This window comes from Enhydra lutris, unplaced genomic scaffold (assembly GCF_002288905.1).
Source record: "Enhydra lutris kenyoni isolate GAN:26980312 unplaced genomic scaffold, ASM228890v2 scaffoldscaffold2, whole genome shotgun sequence".
NCBI lineage: Eukaryota > Metazoa > Chordata > Mammalia > Carnivora > Mustelidae > Enhydra > Enhydra lutris.
In genome coordinates this window covers 48,612,208-48,630,305 of record NW_019154086.1, presented here as the reverse complement: position 1 = coordinate 48,630,305, position 18,098 = coordinate 48,612,208, and the positions used below count along the sequence as shown (strand labels likewise).

At 38.9% G+C, this 18,098-nt stretch overlaps 1 protein-coding gene across 1 annotated transcript in view; it reads left to right on the top strand.

The window, feature by feature from the left end:
- Positions 1–18,098, top strand: part of LOC111150924 (MYCBP associated and testis expressed 1) — a 93,494-nt gene that overhangs the window by 56,354 nt on the left and 19,042 nt on the right. The window contains exons 10-15 of the mRNA XM_022508617.1: positions 159–301; positions 9,021–9,137; positions 10,535–10,606; positions 11,920–12,066; positions 14,921–15,142; positions 17,515–17,663. Of these exons, the coding sequence (XP_022364325.1) occupies positions 159–301; positions 9,021–9,137; positions 10,535–10,606; positions 11,920–12,066; positions 14,921–15,142; positions 17,515–17,663 (850 nt within the window). The remainder of the gene's footprint in view (positions 1–158; positions 302–9,020; positions 9,138–10,534; positions 10,607–11,919; positions 12,067–14,920; positions 15,143–17,514; positions 17,664–18,098) is intronic.

Below are 18,098 nucleotides of genomic sequence, written 5' to 3'. Positions count from 1 at the left end.
TTGCTTTACATTTTGGGGCCACTTCAATTATGTGAGCTCTATCTTATCAGTAATTCTAAATGAAACCACTTAGCAAACAGCTACTAAAATTAACAATATGCTCTCAAAACGTGAAATTTAATCACTGAATACTAAAAATATGTACTTCCTTCCTGTAGGATTAGTTGAACTTGAGTCACGTCTCCCAGATTTTGTGACACAACCCCGAATCAGACCGCCAAAGCCAAAAGTCACTACAACGAAAGCTGGTTTTCTCAAGAGGGCAGCAAGGATGGACCATGAGTTGGCAGAGGTTCATAAGGTATAAGACTTATTTGTAGACAAGAGCTATTAGTGGGACTTCTGTAGTGAAATACTTCATCTCCAAAACTGCAGTGTCCAGTAGTTCTCAGCACATAACTCTACAACTTTTCTCCTCTCCAGACTTTTATCTTCCGGAAGTTGCCCGCGCTGTGTTGAACCAATGTTTTTTCCTTGTTTCAAACTGTAGGAAAATTGTTGGAGGCTGTCCTCCCCATTTGCAGAAGTCATGCTACTTCCTTTTTGTTGTTGTTGTTGTTATCATGTTACTTCCTAAAAGTGGTTCTGACTTTGGATCTACATAATAAAATCTGCCACTACATTGAGGTATAGCAAGTTCCTAGTATCAGGAATTACTGCTGGTTTTAATAGTGTAATAGGCCTCATTTTCTCCCTTTTAGATTTGTTACGGGGGCATCAAGAAGAAAGGGAGTCACGTTCAAGTCCTTTCTCATCTGGTTTAAAGCTCAACTAAATGAGAAAGTGCAGTGGTTATCTCCATGAAACAAGTTACACAGCACCCCCCAGCTGTACTTCCCTTTTGTTAGTTGGACTATAAGTGCACAGACACTAGAATTCGTGATTTGTGATCATGCTACTCCGTTCTTTAGCATGCATCGCAATCACCTGGAGGGCTTCTTAAAACACATGTCGCTGGGCCCACCCCTCAAAGTTTCTGATTGAGTAGGTCAGGGGTGGGGCTGGAGTACTTGCATGTGGTACAAGTTTCCAGAAAATGCGATCTTCAGAAATTGCCATTGGAGACACACTGGTTCATGATAATCTCATCATTGGCTCATGCATTTGTTTGTTCATTTGGCTTTGGGCATAGCATAAGAATCCACGGTAGCCTATATCAATATAAAAATTAAGACCTTGGGGCGCCTGGGTGGCTCAGTTGGTAAAGCGTCTGATTCTTGATTTCAGCTCAGGTCATGATCTCAGAGTCCTGAGATAGAGCCCCACTGTGGCTCCATGCTGGATGGGGAGCCTGCTTAAAATTCTCTCTCTCCCTCTTCCTCTGCCTCTACCCACCCCACCAAGGTGCGCATCGCCCTTTCTCTCTATAAATAAATAAATAAATAAATAAATAAATAAGGACTTTGACAATAATTCACATATATCTATGTGGTTTTTTTTTTCCCACCTCATCACCCCATCTCCGTTTACCCATTCTGAACTCGGTGTTCATTATTCTTTCACTTTCTGTAAGAGTTTCTTTCAAATACTCTTTATTAGGGTATGGAAGTTCTCTTCTATTCCTGTTTTACTAAAGCTTTTAATCATGTATTCATGCTGAATTTTATCACATGTTTTATCTGTATCTATTGAGGTAATTATATATTTTTTAAATTATTGAATAGGGAACATTTATGTTTTTGTTTTTGTTTTTTTAACGAACAGTCTATCCTTACATACTGAGAATGAACCTAACTTGGATAAGATTTTTTTTTTAAAGATTTTATTTATTTATTTGACAGAGAGAGAGATCACAAGTAGGCAGAGAGGCAGGCAGAGAGAAAGGGGGAAGCAGACTCCCTGCTGAGCAGAGAGCCTGATGCAGGGCTTGATCCCAGGACCCTGAGATCATGACCTGAGCCAAAGGCAGAGGCTTAACCCACTGAGCCACCCAGGTGCCCAAGATGTTTTATTTTTAATACACTGTTGGGTATTAAGGAGGGCACTTGTTATGATGAGCACTGTGTGTTATAAGTAAGTGATAAATCACTAAATTCTATTCCTGAAACCAATACTACACTATATGTTAACTAACTAGAATTCAAATAAAAATTTGAAAAAGAAAAAAAATTCATTGTTGGATTCGATTTACTAATATGTTTTCCAGAATTTTGATTCCATATTCATGAGTGAAACAACCTTATTTTTCCTCTCATTTTGACTCCATATGGCTTTGGTGTTAGAGTAATGCAGGTCTTCTGAAATGACTGCAGAGTATTCCTTCTTTTCTACTTTTGGAAAGAGTTTAACTTTAAAGTGATCTAGTCCTTCAATTCGGTAGAATACTCATATTAAAATTATCTGAGACTGATGTTTTCTTCATGGGAAAATTCTAACTACTTCTTCAGTTTCCTCACTACTTATAGAACTGTCCGCATTGTTTTGGTAAATTATATTTTCTTTTTTTTTTAATTTCTTTTTTATTATTATTTTTATTTTTTATGGAGGGAGAGAAGAAAGGGGCAGGAGAGGGGCAGATAATGAGGTAGAGAGAGAATCTTAGGCAGGATCCATGCCCAACTGCAGAGCCCAATGCGGGACTTGATCTCACTACCCTGAGATTGTGACCTGAGCCAAAACCAAGAGTCAGACATTGAATTAACTAAGCAAATCAGGTGCCCTGGTAAATTACATTTTCCTTATAAAGTGTTTTGCGCCTAACTTTTCATATTTTTTGGCATGTGGTTGTTGATAGTATTATTTAAAATCTTTTTAGTGTTTGTGATATCTATAGTCCTGCCTATTTTTTTTCATTTGTAATACTATTTATTTTTGCTTTCACTCTTTTTCCTTACTTGGTTTTACAGGAGGCTTATTAATTTCCTTGGTATTGTTTTTCCAAAGAATGAAATTTTTACTTTGTTGATTTTCTCTACAATATATATATATTTTAGTCACATTAACTCCCATTCATATACATCTTTCCTCTTTCTTTTTGTTTTGTTGTTCTTTTCCTTAAAGTAGTCATGTAGCTCATTAATTTTCAGGCAGTCATCAGTTTTATAAAAGTATTGAAGGGTAAGCATTTCCTTCAAAACACTGATTTTGGTATATTCCATTAGTTTTGATTTTATCAATATTAGTATCTAATTTTTTAAAACGTGTTATGGTTTTTGAACCTGTGAGTGTTTAAGTTTTTAAATTTCCAAATATGCAGGAATTTTAACTCATTTTTGAATTAACTTCTAACTCCTTTGCTCTATGGTCAAGGATCCCTATTCTTTGAAACTTAGTGAGGCTTGTCTTGTGAACTAGTATATGAGTTTACATATAAAATAATCTAAGTCCACCTTCAGATAATACTGTCACTTTACGTGCAGTGTAGGTCCCTTATAGCAGATTATTCCCCGTTCATCCCTACTGTCCGTGTGGCATTCTTGTCATTCATTTCACTGATCCATATGCTATAATAACCAATATATTCTTACTCTCATTGCTTTAACAGTTATTTTTTGGATCAATTAAAAATAAGAAAAAATACTTTATTTTACCTTCATTTATTCTTTCTATGGCACTGTTCCTTTATAGGAATGCAAGTTTATGACCTATGTCATTTTGCTCCTACCTGGAGCAACTGGAGAACTTGGTTTACATTTATTATAAGGAAGGTCTCCTGGCAATAAACTCTCAGTTTTTGTTTGTTTCAGGAAGTCTTTATTTCTTCTGTATGATTTTTTTTTTTTAGATAATTCACATACCATTAAATTCACTCTTTTAAAATAAACAATTCAGTTGTTTTTAGTATACATATACACAAGGTTGTTCAACCATCACCATTATCTAATTCCAAAACATTCTCATTATCCCCAAAAGAAACCCATACCCATTGGCAGTCACTCCTAATTGCCTTCTTCTCCCTATCCCCCAGCAACCACTAATATTTCTTTTTATGGATTTGCCTATTCTGAACATTTCATATAAATGAAATCAGACAATGTATGGCCTTTTGTGTCTAGCTTCTTTAACTTAGCACAATGTTTTTAAAGTTCATCCATGTTGTAGTAGGTACCTTAATGCTTTGTATGACTGTACGATATTCCATTATGTGGATAAATCACATTTTGTTTACCTGCTCATCAATTGATACAGTTGATAGAAATTTGAGTAGTTTCTACTTTTTATCTATTATAAACTATGGTGCTTTGCACATTTGTGTACAGATTTTTGTGTGGACATAAATTTTTCAGTTCTTTTGGCAATATACCTAGGAATGGAATTCCTGGGTCACCAGGTAACTCTTTTATTTCTTGAAGAACTCCCAGACTATTTCAAAAGTGGCTACACTGTTTTACATTCCCACCAAGAATGTATGAGGATTCTGATTTCTCCGTATTTTTGTCCTCACTTATTACTGCCCATCTTTTTTATTATAGCCATCCTAGCTCACCCAGTGAGATACCTGCATGGTATCTCATTGTGGTTTAGAATTGCATTTGTCTTAATGATTAATGAATTTTAGCACCTTTTTCATGTGCCTTTTGGTCATATGTACATCTTTTTTTTTTTTTTAAGATTTTGTTTATTTATTTGCGCGAGAGAGAGACAGCATAAGAGAGTGAGAAAGCACAAGCCGGGGGAGGGACAGAGAGGGGAGAGGGAGAAGCAGGCTCTCTGCCAAGCCAGAGCCCGATGCAGGGCTTGATCCCAGGACCCTAGGATCATGACCTGAGCCAAAGGCAGATGCTTTTTTTTTTTTTTTTTTTTTAAGATTTTTTTTATTTGACAGAGAAAGATCACAAGCAGGCCGAGAGGCAGGCAGAGAGAGGAGGGGGAAGCAGGCTCCCCGCTGAGCAGAGAGCCTGATGTGGGGCTCGATCCCGGGACTCTGGGATCATGACCTGAGCTGAAGGCAGAGGCTTTAAACCACTGAGCCACCCAGGTGCCCCCCAAAGGCAGATGCTTAACCGACTGAGCCACTCAGGCCCTCCAGGTCATTTGCATATCTTTTTTGGGGAAATGTCTATTCAGATCCTTTGCTTATTTTTTAATTGGGTTGTCTTTTTATTGTTTATAATACACATTACTTTTAATGTCTATTTACTGTTGAGTTGTAGGAGTTTTGTATATATTCTGAGGACTGTTCCCTTGTCAGATGTGATTTGCAGATTTTCCTCCCATTCTGTGGGATGTGTTTTTACTTTGATAGTATCCTTTGAAACAGGTAAATTTAAAATTGTGATCTTTTCAGTTTTGAATAATGATTTTATTGAGTGAATTCTAGATTGGCGGGGTTTTTTTCCAACACTTCAAATATTTCACTCTTGCATGGATTTTTTTTTTTTTTAAAGATTTTGTTTATTTATTAGAGAGAGAGTGAGCAAGAGCATGAGCAGGGAGGAGGGACAAGGAGAAGCCAAAGCAGACTCCCAGTGAGCAGGGAGCCCGATGCAGGACTTGATGCCAGGACCCCAGAATCATGACCTGAGCTGAAGGCAGATGCTTAACTGACTGAGCCACCCAGGCATCCTGCATAGCTGTTTTTTGACTAGAATTCCACTGTAATTTTTAATCTTAATTCCTCAGTAGCGAAGGTGTGTTTTCTATCTTCTTTCAGACTTCTCTGTCTTTCTCTAAATGTTATATGCCTGGGGTGTGCGTGTGTGTGTGTGTGTGTGTGTTAAGGTACCTGTCTTGCTTAATGTTTTCTAAGCTTTCTGGATTTGTGGGTTGGTGTTTGTTATTACTTTAGGCAAGTTTCCAGCCATTATTATTTCAAATATTTATTCTACATTCTCTCTTTCTTCTCCATTTGGTATTCCACTTACACATATTACTCTTTTTGATATTGTCTCACAATTCTTAGATGTTCTGTTCTGTTTCTTTGTTTCTCCTTGCATTTCAGTTTGGGAAGTTTGTATTGACATATCTTCAAGTTCCTGGAGTCTTTTTTTTTTTTTATCTTTTTTTAGCCGTGTTGAGTCTACCAATGAGCCTATTGATCGCATTCTCCATTTCTGTTATAGTGTTTTGACTTCTAGCCTTACCTTTTGATTCTTTGGGTTTCAGTCTCTGCTTACATTACTCATCTGTTCTTGTTTGTCATCTTCCTTTTCCATTAGAGCCCTTAACATAGTAATCATTGTTATTTTAAATTTTCTGTCTGATAATTCCAACATGTATATCATATCTGACTCTGGTTCTGATGGTTACTTCTCTTTTTAGAGTATTTTTTTCCTTGCCTTTGTAATGCCTTTTAATTTTTTTGCTGATAGCCTGACATCTGTTATCAAACAATAGTAACTGAGGTAAATAGACTATAGTGTGGCATTTATATTAATCTGGCTAGATGTTGGGCTGTGTTTAATGTTTGTTGTAGCTGATGTCAGAGGATTCACATTCTTCTACAGTCCTTGTTTTTAATCTGTCCTCTTGGCTTTGGGATGAGATGCCATTATATGGTGTCTGTCAGTCTGGAATATTGGTTTGAATTGAAGAGAGTCACTAAATATTAGATTTATGTCCAGATAGTGTATTTACTTTGTCTTATGGTTACATTATTTTGAGAATCTAGAATCAGAAATATAAAGGTACAGGTGGTATAAGGCTTAAAAAATACTTTATGAGCTATGTCACAGTAACCATAGAGGAGAAATATCTAGAATAGTTTAAAATAATTTCCACAGTACAGTATTTTCAGGCTATTCTTGGTAGTAATTTAGGTTGGAATATATTTTTGAAGACTTGTCAAATTACTTATGTCCTAAAGGAGATTAAAGAGTGTACCAGTGAGTTCTTTCTTCTATTTATGAAAATCATGGATTGAACTCAGTTGCCTAATGTATTTGTCTTTTAAGCATGTTAAAATGTATTGTTTGGTAACAACATTTCCTTGATATTCTCATATTCACTCATATTCCCCCTCCCGAGAGCTTTACCTTTCAAGACAATAAGACAGATTGAAGGGATTCTCATATACTTTTATTTGTTGGTTTTATTATACTTTTCATTAGACTTCTTGACCAAACATTTTTCCCTTAACTGTGAAAATGAATTGCCTTTTTTCCAAAATTTAAATTATTTGTTTCTTTTCTTTTATATTTAGAATTTATTTGCTGACTGGGAAAAATATCCACATAGTTCAAAATTCATAAATTATACAAAAATATTAAATGTAAATCTTCAATCCCTGTCTCCCAGCTATGCAGTTCCTTCTTTGGAGGCCACCAGTGTTTTTTAGTTTCATATCTTTCTGTCCAGAGATATCTTACAAGCAAATATATTCATATCTATAGAGAAATATACACATGTATATATGTGTGTATTTAGAAATATGTAAGAACAAATAAAAATACCTATGAGTATCTTCTTAAATTTTTTTACACAAATAATACATAATACACACTGTCTGTCTGTGCTTTTATTATTTAATATATGTTGGAGATCATCCCATAATTGTATTACATCATTTTTTACAGATTTTTCATCATATAAATGTACCATGTCTACCCACTCCCCACTTGATGGATATTTATATTGTCCCAAGTTTTTTGTATCAAAAAAAATACTATATTGAGTGATCTTATTTGCATATAATTTGGTACATGTATGAGCAACATATCTAGAAGAAAATTCCTAGACATGAATTGCTGACCCACAATATGCCTGCATTTATAGTTTCGATGGATGCTGATAAATTTTCTTACATAAATGATGTACTAATTGCTGAGTGTGTGAGAGTGCCTGTTTTCCTAGATCTCTACCAACATATTATGAATGATTGGTTTTAAGATGGTTTCATGTGGTGCTGTTTAAGGCAATGCACTCAAGAGATGCCTGAGCTTAAAATTATTATTTTTTAGACTGCTGCTGCTTTCTGTTGATTCAATAGTTGTGGTTATTGTAGAGCTGTTATATATTAGAGCTGTTGTGTATTTGGTGTCAGTTTCATTTTGTAGAAACTCAGAGGGTTCTGTTAAAACCACAATAATTTCATGCGGTTTCAAATTTTACTGAACTTGAATATTTTTATTAATTTCAAGTTTTGGTTTAGTGCTTATTTTGTCACTTCTCTCTGTTTTCTGTGGGAAAACTAATATAAAAATCATATGATGAAAAGCATTCTAAAATATGATTTTTAAAAGACAGAGATCAGGTTTTCTGATACTTTTTTTTTTAAGATTTTATTTATTTATTTGACAGACAGAGATCACAAGTAGGCAGAGAGGCAGGCAGAGAGAGAGAGAGGAGGAAGCAGGCTCCCTGCTGAGCAGAGAGCCCAATGTGGGGCTCGATCCCAGGACCCTGGGATCATGACCTGAACCGAAGGCAGAGGCTTTAACCCACTGAGCCATCCAGGCGCCCCAGTTTTTTTGATACTTTTAAGTTACAAGTCTCCCCCTATGGCTGAAAATAGAAACAATGAACAAAACCTTATGTCATATATAATTTGGGGGACTTCTGGTGACTAAAAGTAAAATCAGTAAAAATGTATGTTGAAATCAAAGCACACGCACACACTGTTTCTCAAGAAAAGTTCATTTTCAGAAAAAGTGAGGTGCAGGCCTTCATGGTCAAAGGAAAGCTCTTTCTTCACTAGGAGACAATTGCCATTTAATGCTCCTCAGTTCCCCCATAACAACAGAACATACCAAATATTTCTGTCATTTGTGGCACAGGGAAATTTTCTATCACCCAGGCACTTAACTTGAAATAGCTAATTGGCTCTTGTGGAAGAATAGGAGTTGGAGGTTTTGCTTGCATACACACCACAAAACCTTTCAAAATCTCAAAAAAAATTTTTTTAATTCCCCAAATCTTTGACTAAAATGGATAAACCTAGAATATGTGCTTGGTTTATTCAATGTTAGCTGATGTTTAGGAATATCATACCAGTTAAACAAGCCCCCAGTTTTGGCCCTTCTCAAACTGTCATAGCATAACCATAGTGAAGATTATTTCTGATTGATACTCGATCTGTGGCCTAGATTGAGTAGTGGAAGAAAAACAGAGGTAAGAAATGACGCTGGTTGGTGTGATTTCAGGCAATACTGGATAAGAAGAATAGAGTTCTTGAACCAAAGAAAGTTTTGCGCTTTCTTCAAAGAAAGGCTCTACCTCAACCTCGGCTTCCAACTCCAACCTTGGAAATGAGTTCCAATGTAAGTTTGAAACTTTATTTGAAATGCTAAATTCAGTATTGCTGTTTGTTTATTCTTATACTTTGGGTTAAAAACAAACCTAACTTAACAGGGTTACCTTTTCAAGCTCTGACTTACGGCTTTTCTTCTTATGCTTCAAACATCAGACCCACACAAATAAGCAAAATGAAATCTTCCTAAGAAAAATGGGCATCAGAAGGTAATCCTCATGTGTGTCAAATAAAAAAAGATGAAATGATGATCAGTTACCATAACCATCTTGCCCATGGGGAGGTGGCTATGAGCTGGAGTCAGAAAGGAGGGAAATGCCAGCGATGTCATGAGGATAGGCTGGCTTCTGAGGTAGGACTGGCTCCAAGAGTTCACCCTGACCAGGGTCATACTTCACCTTCATAGGTCTCCAAACTTAGTTTGGGCAACGTACCAGAGTCAGTCAGGATTTAGGACTGACTTGGACTTAGCAGCTTCTGCACCCCCACAAGAAAGTGCTAGAGATGCCACAGTACAGATGTGTTGCTTGAGAGAAGGACTACTGCCTGCCTTGTAGAGGAGGATATTCTTCTTAGCAGTCCTTCTCCTCAGCCCACTATCTCCCAGTATAGGCAGTTCTCACAAGACGCCAGATTGAATTCAGAAGGTCGTTGTGCATTGTCAGAGGGAGGAACATTGGCAGGAGGTCTCATTAGTGCCTCTGAAGGGCCACCTGTGCGGAGACCCTGCTCCAGTACTCCCACTGACTGCCCGGGATGTGCTTCTGGGATGTGCTTCTAGGCTTTGTGCCAGTCACTCCTTGTGGTTCACATTGTCTTTCGCATGTGTTCATGCTGTTAATTTCTGTTGCTTTCTCTTGCATTCAGGGGCACTTTAAGTCAATTTGCAGGCTCTGCTTTCTTCTTTTGGTATATAGTTACTTAAGGTGATTTTTGTAGATGGCTAATCTTGTCCATTCTGATTTTACCAGCTTTTCTAAATTCTTGAGAGAAGCACCTTACTCTAGACTCCAACATAGACTAGTTGTATTCCTTGTCTACTCATGAACAAACATGAAAAAACTATTGCAAAAAGGATGTTATAAGCAATACTTGCTGCTTCAAGAAAGATTTTGCTAGAAAGGAGTATAGGAAAATGAAAATGACTTAATTTGTAGGGATAGAGTGAGTTTTTTGCATTTGATATGATTTTTTAATGATGTCTTATGATAAAAAAAATAATTTTAACAATACAGGAAGTAACATTTAAAATACTATATGTTCAATGAGTGTAGGCCTTATTTATTTCTCTTTAAATCCTTCTGGCATCTAGCACAGTCTCTTTTGCTTGATCTAAGTCTTCAAAAAAATATTTGATGCTGACCGCTACTCTTCTCAACCTGCTTGGTTCTCACTTTGTTCTTTTAGGAAGAAGAAGATATAGAGATGGCTGTGATCTACCTTCAAAAGTTACTCCGGGGAAGAGCCGTTCAGAACATGGTGTGTACAGTCCAACCACTGGTCCTGTGCTTCTCCTTTGAGAATAGATTTATAGAAGGCATATGTACTCGGTTCCTTGGGGTGAATTCCCTCTTACACCCTGCTGTCTGATGGAACTGTATGCTCTTGAATTACCTACCCATTCCCTTCTACTGTCAGAGTTCGTCCAAGTGGGTGGCATAATGTCAGGGAGAGAAAGGACCTGCCTGCTGTTTGTCACAGTTGTAACCGAGGCAAAGTGAAATTAATATCTTCCTTAGAATCACTAAATCCAACAATTTTCTTACCTGAATTTCGACTTATTTTATAAAAAGTTTATTTAGTTAAGTAATCTCTACACCCAACATGGGGCTTGAACTCATGACCCCTACCCCCCAAGATCAAGAGTTGCATGCTCTATCAACTGAGCCAGCCCCGTGCTTCTGAATTTTGACTATTAAGGCATCATAGACTAAATGGATTCCCTAATTTTCCACAATATCATAATTATTTGAGTTTGTATATAGCTAGCATTACCTGAATAATAAATAGCTAAATAATGCTAACTACAGTTTTGAACCCATACTATAAGCTCACATTATATATTCTTTGCTTTACGTTTATCATCTCAGTTTTTTCTATCAGTTACCCCATTTTATAGGCAAGTGATGTGAGTCTGAGATTATATTAACTACTAGCAAATTCAACTCTGGTCTTCCTGACTGTAAAGACTTCACCACATTATTTGTGCAAGCACACTTCAATTTTAAAATGGACTGATACAAAGCACCAGCAAAAAAATTTTCCTCCTCATACAGCTGTAACTCGTAAGAGACTCATATAGAATTAGTATGTCCAGGGAAGCCGGGTGAGCATCTGTGTTCAACATTATTCTCCCCTCTCCTTGAGTATTTCCCCAGGAAAAACGTCACAGCAGATTACGTATTACGAACCGCGGGCAGATCTCTTGGAAAAGAAAGCATGGCTATGAAAAAGAGCATCCTCAGGCATCTTTGGGAAGGAGCACAGAAAATGAAGGGGAGGATCTGGTTTCTTAATATGACCCTATAGAAACCACCTTGTCTTTGAGAGGCATTTTGAGAAACTGAGTAAACAACTGCTAAGTAAGCTCTTTCTCCACCTGAGCAGCTGGAGGTGTAGAAAAGAACGCAGAGCTCCAAGCCCTGTGGAACACCCCTGCTCTGCGGAGAAGGCAGAACCGAACCCACCGTTCACCAGTCCCTCACCAGTCACTGCAGGAGCCTTAGGGTCCCGCACAGGAGATGCTAACTTACAAGTCTCTTTTTGATTTGATTTGATTTGATTTGATACAGATGTTTGAAGGGAAGGAAAAGCGGCTGGAGTTGATCCAGGAGCTGCGCACCAGCCACGCACTACAAGAGGACGACAGGCTGCTGAAGAAAGCCGAGAAGCAAGTGACGCTGGCCTTGCAGCGGCAGAGGAACTTGCATGAGCACAAGGTTCTTTCCTTTTCTTTCTTGTTATGTCATCTCCCCAGATTTTTATTATTGGGCAGGCGGCATTACAACAACAGTAAATGAAATGACAAAAAAGAACCCCCCCCAACCCCATCACTCTGTCACAGTTGGTGTTTTTAAATAATAGACTGCACCAGCAGTCCAGAATTGGAATGGGATGTGCCCTTGCTGAACTGGGTGTGGTCTTATTTTATTTGCAAAAGAAAAAAAAAAACCCCACCACATTTTAAAAAGGTGCTCCCTTCCAATTTTCTTAAATATTTGGTTATTCTACTCAGTAGAATGGGGGCTCAACAGAATGAAAAGTAGTAAAGGCAGAAAAAAAAAGACATAAGACTTATTTTGAAAAGCAGCACTTGTTTATAAGTTTTGGAGCTGTTCATAGTGCATGCTGGTTAAACCACATCTAAAATATGTTGTTATCTCATGGTATTTGGTATCCTGTGACTTTCGTCAGTGTCACCTGACAACAGCTGCTCATTGTAGCTCTTCCCCAAAAGTTGTAAATGTTTTCCTACAGCATTTGTCCATGTATACAGTTTTCAATGTTTCTGACTATAGAGTAGACATACTTTTACTATCTCTCCCACTTATCTCTAAATCAGTGTGAAAAAGAATCCATTTGCAGAGTCTTGTGTTATAAGAAAGCTAATAGTGGAGTTAATATGACCCACCCTGAGTAGTGTACACAACACTTGTGCCATGTGGGACTGGGCATAAATGGTAGGCAGCTTGAGAATGAGTGTGTTACTCCTTTCCCATGACACCAGGCTTGTAGATGCTGAGTTTGGGGTTGATGGTGTAGAGAAGGGAGGAAGAAAGCCACAGTCTGTGAGACCCAACAGAGGGACAGAGAAAGAAGAATGGAATGTGGACACTAGAGTTTCTGAATCTGGAGGTCTCAGAGCCCTCAAAATGACAGAGACAAGGCTGCGCTTCTGTGCAGATGGGAAAAGAATGGCCTAGAAACACCAGGACCCAAGAACTGGATGGAAAAATGCCCTCCTTGGCCCTTCAAAGTTTCTGATTATAGACTTTAGCAGGTATACCTAAGCCAGCCCAGGCTTTTTCACTCATGTGTCCCAGTTCATAGGTAAACACTTGACTGATACCATCTCAGCTAAGAGCTGAAGGAGTTGTTAACAGGAAGAGCTGTCCCTTAACAAAGGACTCGCCCTGCTTACCTTCTGCTGTACCTAGATACACCACTGATACACAGGAGTCTGAGGGAGGGGGCAACTCACATCTACCTCCAGCTGATCCTCTCCTTTTCTCCTCTTATATTTTCTTTGGGGCATAGTACAGAAAATGCACAATTCCCAATTATGTAATGCATTGCGTGATATGACCACAGCAAAATCACCTTCCTAAAGATTTTTACTTAATTTTCAAATTAGATTGTACTCCCTTAGCATACTCAAATTTCCTGCTGAAGGAGAAGGTTGGACACAAACAGGTAGCCATTTGGGATTTTAAGGGTTGCATCTGCCCCCCAACGGAGGGAGCTTGTGATCCTGAGACAAGGAGAGAATCTGTTTGTGGTCTCTGGGCTGAATGACCACTGTGGATAAATGTAAGGAGCAGTGAGGCACTCTTAGTGTGGCCCTTTCTTTCCACCTCCTCCTGTCATATAAGTAAAGCTGAACTTTGTGGTTAGAAAGTATGTGCGGGCTGGGCGGAGGTGAGGGAGGGTGTTGGCGCTAACGTCCACGCTTGAATGACAGTCTCCCACAGCCTCATCATCTTTGAGACCTTTGTGGGTTTCCTCCCTTCAAAGACAAACCAGAGAAGAACACAGCACAGAAGAACTGTCAGGACTGAGGGAGCGTATAACTGGGAGATGAGCCCTTTCCCTTAAACTGGAGGATAGGAAAAGGAACGGGATGAAGTTGCAAAGGATTCAATCTTCCTAAACACTTTTATTCTCTGTGTCAAAGCCAGGACAGACAGATCCATAAATAGATACTGTGGCTTATTCCTGCCAGAGAACTCCAGGCCCCAACTTTACCTCAATGATTACATAGACCTGTAGCTTTTTCTTGCTCTGTTTCAAAGATAGTTCTTAATGACTTTGAAGTTATTTAAAAGAATATGGTACCACAGTTTCTACTTTCATGTTATTCAAGACCTTAGAATTCCCCAAACTTGTTTCAAAGGACCAAGCGTTAAAAAATTAAAAGGTATCATGAGTGAATTTCTAGAAGGTTCTATTTTATTGAACTCCAAAAAAATTTTTAAAAAAAACCTTGACATTTCCCTTCATATCTGGGAAGATAGAAGTACTTTACCTTCTGGATAAAAATGGAAAAAAAAATAATTTGTGTGGGTATTAACAAATGTTTTGCTAAATCCCCCTCATAATTTGAGGACTGTAATCTGTCAGTGACAGACTAAGCAATCCTTGGGGCCAGGCTGCCTGGGTAGCTCAGTGGGTTAAGCCTCTGCCTTCGGCTCAGGTCATGATCTCGGGGTCCTGGGATCGAGCCCCGCATCGGGCTCTCTGCTCAGCGGGGAGCCTGCTTCCCCATCTCTCTCTGCCTGTCTCTGCCGACTTGTGGCCTCTCTCTCTCTCTGTGTCAAATAAATAAATAAATAAATAAATAAATAAATAAATAGATAGATAGATAGATAGATAAATAAATAAATAAATATTTTAAAAAGAAAAGAAAAGAATCGTTGGGGTGATGCCAACCTAGTGATAATATTCCTAATAAACACTAAGTGTATTCTGAAAATGAAGTGACTGTCAGGAGTTCTGGGTAATCCAGCATCCCTCCATACACATCCACATGCTTAGTAGAATTTGTATCCTTAAAAATGTACTATTGTTTTTCAGGTCTCACTGGTCGAAAACCATTTGGCTGGACTGGAAGGAAGGGTGCTGGCAGACATGTTTGACTTCCTGTCCAAAGAGCTGGTGAGACTACAGGAAGAGCGGAGGATCCATGCTTTTGCCATGCTGGCTGAGCGGCAGCGGAGGATGCGAGAAGCTGAAGAGAGTGGTCGGCGCCAAGTCGAGCAAAGGCGCCTGCGGGAGGAGGACCAGATATTTAAGGAGGCAAGTGGGGGGCGCAGCTGGATGGCTGAGAGCAAATAGCTTTTTAGATGTGGGAAAGTGGAGCATGGAATTAATTTAGGGGCAGGGGTAGAATCAAAAATTTGATTTTTATTAGGCTTGAGACATTCTAGTGGAGGTGTCATTTCAGCAGATGGATAGCCACAATGGAATTTAGAAGAGAGGTTTCGGCTAAAGATATAAACTAGAGCACCAGGTTGGTAAGTTAGAATTCTGACCAAGACCTAATGAGTATGAAATTCCAAAGTGAGCAGGATGTAAATTCAGAGGAAGTCCAAGGAGCTAATAATATCTCAAAGCACTCACCCTCATCAAGGATATAAAAGCTCAAGTGTTAAAATTGAAGGGGATTTATGAAGAAGATTCCTTTAGAGGGAACTGTGCTGTGACTACCCGTTACACCCCCTACCCCCCCACCCCCCAACACACACCAAAACACACCCAGAGGTTGGTTTCTTTTACTGTAGTCATCGGCTAGCTTGATACGTACTTTTTCAGTTAGGGTGTCTGACCCCCTGGGAATGGAGAAGAGGGAAGCTGGGCCAGCTGGCTGCCCAGGGATAGATGAGGCTGTATGGGTGGCTAGCACACCCAGAATATGTCAAGGCAAAGGCTGTGTGAGAGTTTCCCCTGGTCCAAATGTGGGCCACATGGGAAAGAGAGATAGAACCAACCTGGATCTTAAACATTTTCCAAGAGGGCTGTCTGAATTGTATGTGTGGATACTCAGTTTAAAAAAAAAATAAAAAGTGTCCATTTGATATCTTCTTACTTGATCTGAGATTTTCAGGGTTTACCCAATTCTTTCCTTTTTTTTTTTTTTTTTTTAAGGATTTATTTATTTGACAGAGAGAGACACAGCGAGAGAGGGAACACAAGCAGAGGGAGTGGGAGAGGGAGAAGGCAGGCTTCCCATCAAGCAGGGAGCCAGATGCTGGGCTTGTTCCCAGGACCCTGGGATCATGACCTAAGCTGAAGGCAGACACTTAATGACTAAGCCACCCAGGCGCCCCAATTTACCCAATTCTTACGGAATTAGGATTGATTCTTGAATAGTATTTGTTTTGTGTGTGTGCTTCAAGTTTTTATTTTTTAAGCCAAAGAGATTGCTCTCCCTCTACACAGTGTAAGAATTTTTGAGTTACATATTGTCATGTTCAGCCTTTTAACTGGGGTGGCAGATCATCTACAATGTGTAACAACCTATAATCCATATTCTAGCTATTTATGATTGCATACTTAGGGAGGACAACTGTAAAGAAAAGGGAATGTTTACCATAAAGTCATGACAGTGGGAAGGGTCTGTGGTCAAGAAGAACCCATAGCGGTCTTCTAGAATTCTAGCAGTGGCTACATGGGTACTGGCTTTACCCTAATTCAGTGCACAGGACATCTATCACTGTGCACTTTTTAAAATGTGTGTTCTATTTCACAATTTCAGAAAGCTTAAAAAAGCAGCAGTCCAGGGTATGATAGTTCAAAAATTGATCAGAGATCCAGGATCCTTCTAGCTTTCTGCATTTTTGTCCTTAAGGCATGGCCCTCATGGCAGTTTAAGATGACTTCTGGTGCTCCAGGATTATGTCCCCATGATGTGAGACATGAAAAGAGAAAAAAAAAAAAATGCTAGGTTTCTCCCTTTAAGAATCTTTCTTTCCTAGGGTCACCTGGGTGGCTCAGTTAAGTGTCCAATTCTCGATTCCGCTCAGGTCACGATCTCAGGGTACTGAGAATGAGTCCTGCCTCAGGCTACATGCTGGCTCGAGCCTGTTTAAGATTCTCTCTCCCCGACCTGGTTGTGTTCTCTCTCTCTCTCTCTTAAAAAAAAAAAAAGAATCCTTTTTAGAAAGTACACGGATGACTTCTGCGTGTATTCCCTCAACCAGAACTATGGTTCCTAGGAAATGTAGTCTTTAGACACCTGTTGGCAAAACTAAAATTCAGGGGCTCTGTTATGTAAGAGGAAGGAGAGAAAGGACATTGGGAAATAACCTCTTAGTCTCTGCCACAGTTGGGTAGTTTGACCAAGTCACATTACTGGAAAGAACAAAGCCAGGATCCAAAACAGGGTTATTGACTGAGGCCCATGATCTTTCTGCAGTGTTGTATTGCCCACCCTAAGTAAGACTCATAAAGAGGGCTAGATGGATAGGGCCTGCCCAGAATGGGTAGGTAGGTGGGCTTGAAACAGACTGACCAGACAGGGGGAAAAAAAAAGGAATGATCAATGAGGGGACTATTGACTTAACGAAATAGATGTGCTTAAAAGACATTAGCCAATGTTTGTTCATTTTTTTGTCTTGTTTACAGTAGTATTCCTGTTCTTAGTAAGGAGGCATTTTTATTTTTTGCAGGTGATTAAAGTTCACCAAAGTACTGTAACTTCCTATCTGGAAGACATAATACTGAACACCGAAGAGAACACTGCAGAAGAACAAGCCAGGGCAGAAATTGAGAAGATGGCTAAGGAAATCAATGACATTGCTTATGAAATGGAGAGCCGGTTCGTACCAAGAGACCAGAAGGCAGGATGGGCAGTCCATTTACTGTTACCGATATGTATTTTTCAAGAGCTTAAGATTTTACCTTCAAGGAGAAACAAGTATATATCTCCTGCTTCAGTGTCCATTGTTTTAATTGCATAACTCCTTAGAAGTCAACATGCCTAACCCTTTGTATGGCAGGAGCTCTGGGAGTAGGATTTTCAGTGATCCTCTGCAGTCTGGATCACTAACATGTACTTTTACAATACCACAAAGCATGAAAGCAATGTGAATAAGTATGTGCAGTATGACTTCACCCCAAAGGTTTTGGCTTCATAAGTATATTTCTAACATACCTTTCCTGGCAGTCAGGTTAACTAAAGGACAGGATCAAACCTGAATTTGCATGAAGTTAACCAAGCCCTGTGGCAGAATAATATTTCAGACAACTTAAT